At 42.3% G+C, this 12,846-nt stretch overlaps 1 protein-coding gene across 1 annotated transcript in view; it reads right to left on the minus strand.

Annotated features, from left to right (window-relative positions):
* The window catches only part of LOC108399287 (maltase-glucoamylase), a 179,190-nt gene that overhangs the window by 134,176 nt on the left and 32,168 nt on the right, over window positions 1-12,846 (minus strand). Inside the window, exons 13-22 of the mRNA XM_073239855.1 lie at window positions 10,599-10,712; window positions 9,225-9,309; window positions 7,797-7,914; window positions 6,501-6,672; window positions 5,878-5,994; window positions 5,187-5,341; window positions 4,370-4,454; window positions 3,526-3,582; window positions 2,851-2,975; window positions 303-391 (exon numbers count right to left, since the gene is read on the minus strand). Coding sequence (XP_073095956.1) covers window positions 303-391; window positions 2,851-2,975; window positions 3,526-3,582; window positions 4,370-4,454; window positions 5,187-5,341; window positions 5,878-5,994; window positions 6,501-6,672; window positions 7,797-7,914; window positions 9,225-9,309; window positions 10,599-10,712 — 1,117 coding nt within the window. The remainder of the gene's footprint in view (window positions 1-302; window positions 392-2,850; window positions 2,976-3,525; window positions 3,583-4,369; window positions 4,455-5,186; window positions 5,342-5,877; window positions 5,995-6,500; window positions 6,673-7,796; window positions 7,915-9,224; window positions 9,310-10,598; window positions 10,713-12,846) is intronic.

Here is a 12,846-nt window from a genome sequence, read left to right on the forward strand (position 1 = left end):
GGAAAATACCTACACTGAAGGGCAGGAACAGTCTTGAAAACATCTTTCAGGTGCCCATTGACAATAAAATGAGAGCCTACATGTATGCTGGCCAGTGGGAGAATTCTAGCGGTAGAATGTATATTCCTTCCATCTGTGGCCCATCTACCCCACCCCTGCACAGAGTAACCAAAACCAAAGTTCTTCTCTGGAGCAACTGAAGCTACTGTGCCTGGTGAGATTTCTCCCACAGCGTAATGATCACCAGGAGCAACTCCAAGACGCAGGTCAGGAAATGGCAACATTGTCTTAACAGTACACACCTTGTGTTTCCCCGTCATCCCAGAAAAGTTCGCCTTTTGCTTCTTTGTTATCATCCAGGGCAATGATAAGACCGAGAGGGTTCTGTCGACTGTGGAAGACAAGATTGATGTAAGAGACGACTTAGGACTCAAAAGAATTTTGCCAAATGAGCTGGGAATGTTTCCATCAGATTCAAATGGGAAAGGTTACCAGCAGCAGATGGATCTGCTTCTCTCCGAGTACAAGGACAAAATTAACAGGCACATCTTTCTCTAGAACTAGTAATGTCACAGGAGGCAGAAATACCCAAAACACTAGCAATAAACATCTATGCAGGAGGTAAGAATTTAAGCACCAGAATCACTATTCAACTATTATTTAGAATACAGACTATTAGAAGACAAGGAAATCTTAGACAACAATTGGTTCAGCCTAATCATTTTAGAGATGATATGCACAGGAGAAGCATTAACTTGGAGGGATGTATAATTTTCCCTGCCTAAGAACCATTTTGACTCAGAGAGCAATAAATCTAGCTATATAATGGCAATTTTCCTAATTTGATTATTTATTATTAGCTCATTTAGAAAGAAATTTAAATACTCTATCTGTTTTATAATTTAGGATAGGAATCACAAAACACTGGTCAAAAAGATGCTGAAATAGATGGACATAGACAAAGAGAGGGAAAGAAAGAGCAATTGCATTTGGAATCTCTATTTTACCACTCCTGCAGAATTCCTACCGATTCCCTGCTCCTGTCTGTCCCTCCCTGACCTCATGTTCATATTGTATTCTTCCACAGGACAGCCTTCCACTTTGTCCGTGCAAGTCAGCTTTCATTTTCAACAAAATCACCTGCTTTCATTTAACACACATATACTGAGTAGCTCTCAGTTGCTAGGATATTTAAGATACAAAGATGAATAGATTACAGGTGCATTGATGACCTTAAACATTGTAAGAAAGATTAAGCATAGTCACCAAACAAAGCAGAAAATAAAGAGTGACACAAAAGTTAAATACTTTAGGAGTGCAGAACAACACTTCAAGCACATGATCCTAGATAAATTACAATACATGCTCCTTGGAGACAGCTACTAGGATCCCAAGATGACAGCAGCATTTGGATCCTAAGATCACTACACATGAAAACCAAAATACTTACTAAACATACAAGCTTGAAAGAAGGTTGGCAAAACAACTAAGAGTAGCTTTAGATTCCCTGCAGGACTACAGATAGTAAGACTTTCAGATGCAGAGTATAAATAACTATGATTGAAATACTTACCAATATTGAGTTAAGGAAAAAAATCACCTGAAGAGCAAAAAAGCATAAAAAATGACGAGAAAGTTGGAAGTGGCAGTACTCCCTTGGCTGGAAGAGGTAGGGACTATTTCCTGCAGATGAAATCTGAGATTAATTTGGAAGGTCACTAAGAATGCACCAGGCAAAGGATGTTGGAAAGGGTAGTAAGTGCAGAAGCCTAAATGCAGCAAAATAGATGGGTATGTTTAGGGAATGGCAAAAATTATGGTGTGGCTGGTCTACAGGTGTGTATTAAGGTGACAGAACCGTTAACTTGGAACCAGATTGACTGGCCTTGAGCATCATCCTAATGAAATAGCCTAGACTTCAAGCAGGGGTGTCACATATGGAGATCTTCATTTTGGAAAGATAATTGGGGTATCAGTATGCAGGACAGCCTGAAGCTGAACAATCAGAGAAAAAGAAACCAGCTGGTATTAGTACAGGTTTTTTCCATCAGTATCATAAAAAGTCTACAATTTGAAAAATTACGGTAGGAAGGAAGGAAGGAAGATTCAAAAGAAAAGACAGGTTTCTAACCTCCAAAACACTCCCAGGCTAGTAAAATCAAATAAGCTCATACTTTTAGAGACAGGCATATATGTACACCTCTTTAGTATAGATGGAGTCCAGAATTTCAGAATCAAAGAATCATAAAGGAGAAATCAGTGATATGTGGGAGATTTGAAGCGAAGAAGAAGTAAATTTTGAAACCCCGTTTTGCACCTTGAGAAAGAAATGGATCACGGGGAGGAAAGGAATGGAAAATAGAAATTATAGGGACATGGAAAGTGGACCCCCCACTCCCTAGGAATGAGAATGAATGAATCAAGAGCATAGTGCGATGGACAGATGGTCTGACCAAAGCAGGTAGGGTGACCAACAAACCCCATCTGCCTGGAACTGAGAGGTTTCCCAAGACATGAGACTTTTGGTTAAAATTGGAATGGTCCTGGGGAAACCAGGAAGGTTGACCAGCCTAGTGGTCAGGGTGTTTTGAGGAGAAATTCAGTGAGTTACAGAAGAGAGTGATTAAGGTCTTTCAAAATCTATCTGGATGCAGCTCTAAATCGCAGGAGTGTGGGGACAGTTTAATGACCACACATGCATGTGCGTGCACACCCCACACACTCACACACCAGTCTCCTGCTCCCCACACTTCACATGATGCTTCAGGTCTTTCTGCAGGGGCAACAGATGGGAACAGAGACGGCCAGCCTGTGTCTCTCCTGTCGGGGAAGCCCCCAGCCATGCTGTACCTAGCCGCGGTGGTCGTGGCCGGCTGTTGGGTAGGGAAGATGTAGCCTCCTCGAAGGTGAAGTCCAATTTTGTCTCCAGGAAGTTCCATCTCCACTTCCTGCTTCCTCCATCTCACTTGGCCGCCCTGATGCACACAGACAAATCAAACACATTGGCACAGCCGCGTGTTCTCCTCTACCTCCCATTCGTACGCCAAGCTCTCTACGGCTCTGTCCGTTTTCCACCTAGCTGAATTTCCATCTAGTTAGGCAATCCAGAGAGAGAAAGAAAAAAGCTAAGCACAATAGGTTTTGTCATGATTTGGGAGTACGGAGGGAAATTTATGCCATGCTGAGGCTGTTTGACATATATTACATGAACTGATAGTTCTAAACAAGTAATTTGCCCCCTGACCAGCTGAAATTGTCCACTGGGGCTGCCAATATTTGCTGATGAGCTATTCTACTTGAGTCTTTCTCCTATTTCTGAATAAAGGATATGAAAGTCTTTTTTTCTGATTTCATCATGACTGCTGTTATGTGACTGAGGCTCACTTTATTGGTTCTGCTATGAAACTACAGAGGACACTGCAGAAACACTCCTTGTTGCATGGATAGATGTTCCTCTCTCTAGAGAAGCATCCTGTCTATGCAGCTGAGGTCCTGAGGAGTTCAAGAGAAGTCAGAGCTACTTACCGTCTCATAATCATACCAGACCGCGTCAGGTATATAAGCCGTCACCCTCTCGGCACCCTGAAATCGAAACACAATGTTGTTCTTCATGGCCCAGCCTCTGAAGGGGCTAAAATGGATTTCTTAGCCTTCCCTTGGGAACTTCTTAGCCATATACTGAGAATGCACACATGGCTTTTCTCTCCCTCTGTTTTCAAATCGTGCATTTCTCCTGCTTTTCTTTAATAGGAATAATGGCAGCAATAACTTGGCAACCCAGAGAAAAATCCCAAATAGAACCATATTAGGAGTACCAACAATAATAATAATAATATTGACATACATGTTGTGGTAAAAATTCCAGCTTTACACAGACTGACTTATTTGGTCTTTCCAACAGTCCCCAGTGCAGGTACTACTGTTTTCCCACCTTTACAGCTGAGGAACGTGCCCCGACCCCACCGGTACTAAGTGGCAGAGGCACCTGTCAACCACACCCTGATGGGCCTGCCTTCACAAGGAGTGCTGGGTCACTGCTGCATTCTGTCTCTCCAGCTCGGAGCAAGTAATAACCTGCTAGGAGAATCTGATGATAAAGAGGACTGTTCCTAAGCCCAGAGCCACTAGTAGATGCTTCTGCACAGGTTGGGAACTGGTTGGGTCAAGAAGAAAAGATTTCTCTGGAAAACAATATGTAGTAACAGATACTGAACTTCCCCCAAGCCCCCGCACACTCTTCAAGGCTACTCCAAAACCATGTGGGAAATGGGTTTGGAACAAAGGGAAGATAAATGGTTCCAGGCAGAGAGAAGAGTTTGGAGCACAGCAGGAATAGAAGCAGAGACCACCAGCATGTGGGAACACTTGCCTCATTTAGAACTGGAGTGATGAGGAGGCCGGGCCCCCACAAAAACTGCCGGTACACATCCCATGTGCTGTTGTCCTTATAGAACCTGGAGATCAGAGAGACACTCACTGGGAGGTGGGCCAGTCCTTCCTGGCAACTCTCCCCCCAGATCTGTCCAAAACATGCAGGCTGCCTGCCTGGGGCCCCTCTGCACCCCTACTGCAGATGGGACCACTTTCCGCAGCCCATGTACCCTCCTCCTCTCCCCGCAGGTTGGCAGAAATTCCTATTCCAGGATGTATGCTCAGCAGGTTACAGACTGCAGTTCTATTTGCCAATCCTCTAACAGTTAGAAATATTCTTTGCCTAGCAATTCAAACTCTGGAATTCTGAAAATCCTCTATGATAGTCTTATTTGTGTGTAAATGACAGACTGGATCCTAGAGCCTGTTCACAGGACATTACAGAAGAGACCATCATATTCAAGCTTTAAATGAAGAATAAAAGAACTCAGGTTGAAAGAACTTGCGTGATCTAAGACACAGAGTTAGTTGGTGGCAGACCAAAGAACAGACCACAAGTCCCATGACTATTAGCCTAGCTCTCTCCCAGAAAGGGGAGCAGGCTGTGATGCTGTAATATTCTCCAGAATAGTACCTAGGAGCAATAGCCTGGCAAGTACCAACTGAGTGTTCTAGTTTTAAAAAGAAGTGTGTATGTTTATATGTATGCCAATCAGAGTAACTGCCTGAACTGTTTCAATTTTCACTCTGCTTTTTGGTACAGTCAGCATGACCCAGCTGCATTAATGAAATTCCACTGGATTAGGTGAACTTACTCATGCAGAAGGGGCCTGGCCACCGTGTCCCCCCGGCTGTGAGCACGGTAGAAGAGGGTGTAGAGGTAAGGTAACAGAGTATAGCGGATGGTGAGGTAGTGCCTGGAGGAATTCAACAGCAGAGAGTCAGCTCCGAAGGACGCAGGGTCCTGGGCCTGGGACAGAACAAGAGGTGGCAGCTGTGATCTTGCCGTGCAACAGAAGCATCTGGAGAATTCCACACCCCATTCAGCACAACCAGGAGTTTCCTGCCTGGAAGACCTGGGCCTAGGCTGCAAACTGTGTCCCTGAGCAAATGGACATCATTTCACCAAGTAAGTGGCCACTGTTCACCTTGCAACTCATCCCCTGTCAGTCACACTTTAGGATTGCTCAGGAGACTGCCATTTAAATAATTTTGAACTATTTCCTTATTTGATTTTCATTCCAAATGAGCAAGCAGATAAAGTGTAGAGAGGCTTGATAAAAACCTTTGCAGACCCACCATTTCTTCGACTGCAACAGTAGAAATAGCAGAGTCTGTGGCAGCAGGGCATTCTAACGGTGCACCACAGGCCCTGGTCAGTTACAAATAAGCCCGAGTGAACACCAGGCAGGAGGTCAGCTCCATGGATTTCTGGGTGAGGATGCAGACAGATCCAGTCCCAATGTAAACCAAATTTATCTTGATCATATCTCCTGAGAGACTTACCTTGTAGCCTTGGCCATTGTGATTCCTGGAATATGGATAAAATGCTCCCAGCTGCATCCACCGCCTGCAGAGCTCCTCAGGGGAGTCCAGTGCAAAGCCACATATGTCAGCACCCACCTGGAAGGACGCACAGATGGTGTGCACACCTCACTTCCATCACTGCCCTCCCTTTCGCTTTCTATCAGGGACCTCCCAGCTGAACTTTGCTAACCTTTTACTGAGAAGACCAAAAAAGTGTGATCAGAATTGGAGTATATCCTGTATCCACTCTTTACTGTTAGATAACTTCAAGTAAGTGACTTAACACTCCTGTGCCTCAATTTCCTCATTTTGTTAAAGTGGGCACTATTAGCAACATAGGTTTTAGTCAATGAGATAATGTAAATAAAATGCTCAACACACAATAGCTTTATCTATCTTTATATCTGTATGTTTATAAGGCAGAGCAGGAAGAAATGTTGTGATACCAGAGTCATACTGATAAAGGTGAAGCACATGCTCTCAAGGCCTTAAATCCCTGGGCCCTAAAAAGTAGAAGAGGGGAGCTTTATGGTTTGAAAAGTTTCTAGAATGAGGCTTTGTAGGGATTGAGGTTCATAAAAGAGCCTGTGATGTGGACTCACCATTGGGATACCAAAAAGGTTGAACTCCAGCATGCCAGGAATGGACCATCGGAGGTCGTCCCAGGTGGCTGCATTGTCTCCTAACCAATGGGCTGCAAACTTGCCAGATCCCGCAAAGGTAGAACGGGTTACAATGAAGCTTCTCTTGTTAGGGAACACAGTCTTGACAGCTCTGGAAAGGAGAGAGACTTAGGGAGTCAATGCGTGACCTTGGCATGTCAAGCCCAGGGGATACAGCAGCAATACCAGGAATCTAGAAAGTTAACACCCCATTTTTCTCTGCTGGTTGTCTCCCAATAGGGTGAAAGCTGCCGCTGGGAGCAGACTGCACCGTTATGTTATGTTATGTTTAGTTTTGTTTAAGGTATTTTGATGCACATTATTAACTCCAAAATTTTCAAGAACTTCAAAACAGCCTTGAAAAGGCTAGTGACTAGAGGTATGCAATCTCTATGGAACAAAGGTGAAATTTAACTTGACACAGATGTATATACAATTCTCACATCGTGTGATTTCAAACATAGACAAAAATGAACTGATGAACAGCCTCTTAGAACTTAATTTTTTTAAGGAGACACACTTTGTTCATGATTTTGTAAAAAGAAAAGACATTTAAAAATTGTATGTATTTGTGTGTACTTTTATAAGTAAATATAAATATATAACAGCTATATTTTTGAACTTAGAAGTCCATATATATACTTAAAAACTTCTGCCCCATAATTTTTTCAGCAACTTCCAAGGCCGCTAACATTACACCCATGACTGCTAATGAACGCATGTGGTTTTGGCCTGGCTTTTTGCTGATGTATTGCAGCAAGTGGAGTAAATTCTCAATACTTTTTCCTCACTAAAGAATTTAAGCCCATACAAAAGGTAGACACAGCACAGGAGAGGGATGCTAAGCCAGTACCTAAAACCCCTAAGCACATGAAGTCCATATATTACTTATCCCTCCCTACTCCAGGCATACACAGTATGGCAGAGAGGAAAATACAGGGGCCTTGGACTCATGCAAAAATGGGCTTAAACTTTGCTGTTACAATTTATTAGCTGACTGACCTTCATCAAGTTATTTCTTTCTTTCTACCAACCTTCCATTCACTCATTTATTCACTCTTTCATTTCATATATTCTACAAATATTTATTGGATTCCCACTTCCCTATGTGCCAGGCAATTTCTTCATTCATACAATAATAACAATCATACTCATCTTGCAGAGTTCTTAAAAATAACACACTGGCACCTGGCATCTAGTGAGATCAATACTTGGTCCATAGCAAAGTGGCCTTACTGGGCTGTGGCAATCGCCATGGAGTAGCCATACAGATTGTGCACGTCATAGTGCTTTCCCCAGTGCTGCACTGCATCCATGCAGAGACTCTTGCGGAACAAGTACCCATCCAAGACTCCTGGGACAAGAGAGGGATCAGTCACTGAGAGCCTGAATGCACATTCCCTACTCCCTGACCATCACAGAACCGGAGAGGACAGCTCCCTGGGCAGGCATTTGCTGGGACTGCCCTGCACAGCTTCCAGGCTATCAGAGGACTATATATTTGGATTTCTCTGATATATAAATAAATTGGGCAGACCGTACACATTCTGCCATCTAAGCCTCACGTGATGAGAGGCACACATTTGGAAGCAAGAGAATCCAGTTAGACTTTGAGGTTCAATATGAATTCTTCAAAATAAGCTAAGTTACAGGGCCCAAGAATCAAAGTATTGGATGAAAGTGTAAATTAACTTCTCACCCCTTCTTTCTACTGACTGATATCATAAAGGACAACTGCCCAACCTCTCTTTCCTTCACCTGTTCTTTTCTGCCCCCGTTGCACCTCTCTGGTTCAGATCCAAATTACCTTTGGATCCTAACTATTGCAACAGTTTCTTAATGGCTTTTTACTTCTGACCTATTGATCCTTTAATTCATATGACATGAATTACTATTTCCGAAGCCATTTGACTGTCGTATTTCCCTCTTACTAAAATATTAAATAGCTTCTATTACGAAAAGAATGAAGTGTGAACTGTTAGCTTCCCATTCAAGTCCAACATTAGATTCTGACCCATCTGCCTCCATTTCCTGTTTTACCACCACACTAGAAGTCTTCACAAGATGCTATAATTCTAGCAGCTCATTCCTTTCTTTCTTAAACTAAAGATAAAACTTATCTGTGAACCTCCAGCTTTCTTTCAACTACAACAAATGTTGTGGTTCCAGGGCCACACCCTGACATAGCTATTCAAAGTTCAGTCAGAGCTCACTACCATCATATTTACTGACTTTCTGACCTCCCAAGCCCTGGGCTCTAGCTTCCCTTCATCTTTGATTCATATTAGCTCCTCACACTCTTGTTTAGCTAAAGACCAAGCCTGGTTCTCTGAACCCTGGCCTGTGGGGGTGCATGCTGGAGTGCAACATAGACTAACAACGAGCCTCTGGACCTTCCTCTCTGGACCACATCCTTTCTGGACCTTCCCCTAGAAAAAGCTGTAGATAGAAAGGCTAGATTGCCCTGTGAATTTATGATTCATTTAGGAAAGCATGGAGTGTTTTGGTTTTCTTCCCAGTTTTTCCTTACATATTACCCACATTTTCCTTTCCCTATGCACATTGTGTACAAACTCCTTTGCCAGGTTGTTCATATGTATCCTTACAAATTTAAAATACCAACTGTACACTGCCACTTTAATCAGACCAACCACCAAGACTTACTGGGAGTGAACGGGGGAAAATTTAGATTGCTTGTGGAACATCCTGAAACTGAACCATCAACGAAGTTGGCAACCTCATTCATGTCCTACAAGACAAAAAGCAAGAACTATTAAGAAAAAGTAATATGACCCTTTATGTTTACTGATAGTGTCTTTTTTTTTGAGGAATCAGAGAAATGATTCCAGATTTTCTTTTTTAAAGAGGCTCTTATGTACATGGAAAGAAATAGATGTTCCTGTCTTTGCTATCCTAATCCTGTCTTTTGTATTGAAGGTTTCATGGAGAAGGTCTTAAAATCCTTCAAAATGATGTCTGTCTATAATCACTGAAAGTAAAAATTTTTCAAATATATTAGGTGAGAAAAGGTTTCAGTTTATATGATTTCATGTATTTCAACATTCTCTATATATCCAAATATAGCTATGAATACACACAAACACAAAAAATACATATACATATACAAGCATATGTATGTGCAGAGAGAGCGAGAGGGTGAGCACGTGCCACAGCATGTAAGTGAGGGCTGGGAAGAGCACACCGAAATACTGAGGCTGGATGTCTTCAGCTGATAACGTTTTAGAGGGTTTTTGCTCTCATCTTTTCAGCTCTCTGTATCATTTGAATTTTCTACATTCCTCTTATAAATAGAAAAAAGTTCAACTCTAAAGCCCCCTAAATCTTGCTGAATATCTGCTGCTTTGCATCTGTCTTCACGTGGCATTATATGTGACATCTGTCTTACTGCAGCCACAATCCTATCATGCACCTGGCTACTTTGGCTCTGATTTGTCCAACATGTCTAAATAAAAGAGCAACTGAACAATTCATGTGCTGTGCGACAATGTTCAGAGTATATAACCTATTTTTACTTCAGCTCATTCACTTCTAAAAGGAGAGCTGGACTCAAACAAATTTCTGAGATTACTTCCAGCTCTAATAATCTGATTTTTATTCCAAGATACATGTTTTGGTAAGATTATTTTAACAGTAAAATAGGGAATGTTAGCTGTAGGTAGGTCACAGGAAGGAAGTACATCACGGAGAAGACAAGTAATGACCCTATAGCATCTTACTACACTGATAGACAGTGACTGCAATGAGGTGGGGTGAGGACTTGAGAATATGGGTGAGTGTTGAAACCACAGCGTTGTTCATGTGAAACCATCATAAGATTGTATATCAATGATACTTTAATTTTAAAAAAAGAATTTGGAAAAAAAGGGAATGTCAGCATTATTGCTATACTTGCTTCCCTTCCCTTCCCACTCCCTTCCCTTCCTCACCTCCCTTCCCACTATGCTCTATGACTCAATGATATAGATACATATTACAAATATTATTAGTCACCTAATATTCAAAGTATTAAGAACTCACAATCCAGATTCCATCAAAGTCCACTTGATTATGGAAAAGTTCAAATTCCATTGCCCACCAGTCAGCACACTGGGGGTTGGTGTAATCAGGAAACACAGTTCTTCCAGGCCAGACCTATAGGAGAAAAAGAAAATCATTGATTAGAGCAAATTTAATAAATATAGAGTAAAACAGAGTATTTTGCAAAGCAATTTCCAATATAGTCATGAAAAGAGAGGTGCCCAGCAGAAGGCCTTTTTAGTTGACAATTTAGAAGAAGTCAAATTGTCACTTCAGGAAAAACTTATTTAAAAAAAAGGTTGAGCCAGTGTGAAAAAGATCGTGGTGTGAGAGGAGAGACAGAGGCTTCCTCCTAAAACTGGATACAATTAGAAAATTTAATTGGTGCAACTAATCCTGAGAGAGCAACAGGAAAGAGGACTGAGCCAGACTGCACGCACCTGGAGAAAAGAGCAGACCTCAGCGAACGGGGTACTGTACCAGAGCTGTGGCTCCGCGGGACCCGAGCCCCTCCCCCACCCCAGCTCACCTGCGGGAGGAAGAGAAACAGAGCAGGGAGGGAGTGGAAGGCCTGGGACTGCTGAATACCTAGCTCTGGAGATCTGCGCTGGGAGCACAAACCTACATTTCATGGTGCTTTCATGAGACTCACATGACTACCAGGTTGGTAAGTTAATACAGGCAGAGTTCCTGGGGAGACTGGGATTCTGGCTGCTTGTGGAAAGCAGGGGTCCATACCTGGCTGCTCTGGGACAAAAACTTATACCTGTGTGCCCAGCCCACTGGCTCAGGCAGTGGAGACAGGCACAGCAGCCGGGAGGCGGGGAACAGCTCTTTCCTCACCCCAGTACTGCTCCCCTGTGGCCCCTGACATTGCTTCAGGGGCTCAGCAGCTCCAGAGACTACAGCTTCTGGACACTAGAGGGCGCCATATACAAACATGAAACACCAAAGGAACCTTGTCCAGAGTAAAATTGTTAATACAACTCCCAAGAAAGATTTAAATGATATGGACCTCATGACGCTTCCTGAAAGGGAGTTCAAACTAAAAATAATCAACATCCTAATGGAGGTAAGGAAAGACATCCAAGAACTCAGGAATGAATTCAGGTCAGAAATTCAATCATTAAAGAACACGATGGAGGGTATTAAAAGCAGGTTGGATATGGTGAGGGAGACAATAAATGAAATAGAAACTAAAGAAGAGGAATACAAAGAAGCTGAGGCACAGAGAGAAAAAAGGATCTCTAAAAATGAAAGAATATTGAGAGAACTATGTGACCAATCCAAGCAGAACAATATTCGCATTATAGGGATACCAGAAGAAGAAGAAAGAGAGAGAAAGGGATAGAAAGTGTCTTTGAGGAGGTAGTTACTGAAAACTTCCCCAATCTGGGGAAGGAGATAGTCTCTCAGGCCATGAAGATCCACAGATCCCCCTACACAAGGGACCCAAGGAAGACAACAGCAAGACACATAGTAATTAAAATGGGAAAGATCAAGGATAAGGACAGACTGTTAAAAGCAGCCAGAGGCAGAAATAAGATCACATACAAAGGAAAACCCATCAGACTAACAACAGACTTCTCAGCAGAAACCTTACAGGCCAGAAAGGAGTGGCATGATGTATTTAATGTCATGAAGCAGAAGGGCCTAGAACCAAGATTACTTTATCTGGTGAGATTATCATTTAAATTTGAAGGAGGGACTAAATAATTTCCAGATAAGCAAAAGCTGAGAGAGTTTACCTCCCATAAACCATCTATGCAGTCTATTTTGGAGGGACTGCTATAGATGGAAGTGTTCCTAGGGTTGGATAGCTGTCACCAGAGGTAGTAAAATCATGGTAGGGAGGGTGGTGCAGCTGATTGCGAGGCAAATGCAAAATAAAATTGACTATCCCCACAGCCAATCAAGGGATAGAGTGAAAGTATAGAATCTGATACCTAATATATAAAGAATGAAGGAGGAAGAAAAAGGAGGAGAAATAGAAAAGAACCTTTAGATTGTGTTTGTAACAGCATACTAAGTGAGTTAAGTTAGACTCTTAGATAGTAAGGAAAGTAATCAGGAACCTTTGGTAACCACGAATCTAAAGCCTGAAAATGGCAATAAGTACATACCTATCGATAATCACCCTAAATGTAAATGGACTGAATGCACCAATCAAAAGACATAGAGTCGCTGAATGGATAAAAAAACAAGACCCATCTATATGCTGCTTACAAGAGACTCACCTCAAACCCAA

Source organism: Manis javanica, chromosome 6, assembly GCF_040802235.1.
Source record: "Manis javanica isolate MJ-LG chromosome 6, MJ_LKY, whole genome shotgun sequence".
Lineage (NCBI taxonomy): Eukaryota > Metazoa > Chordata > Mammalia > Pholidota > Manidae > Manis > Manis javanica.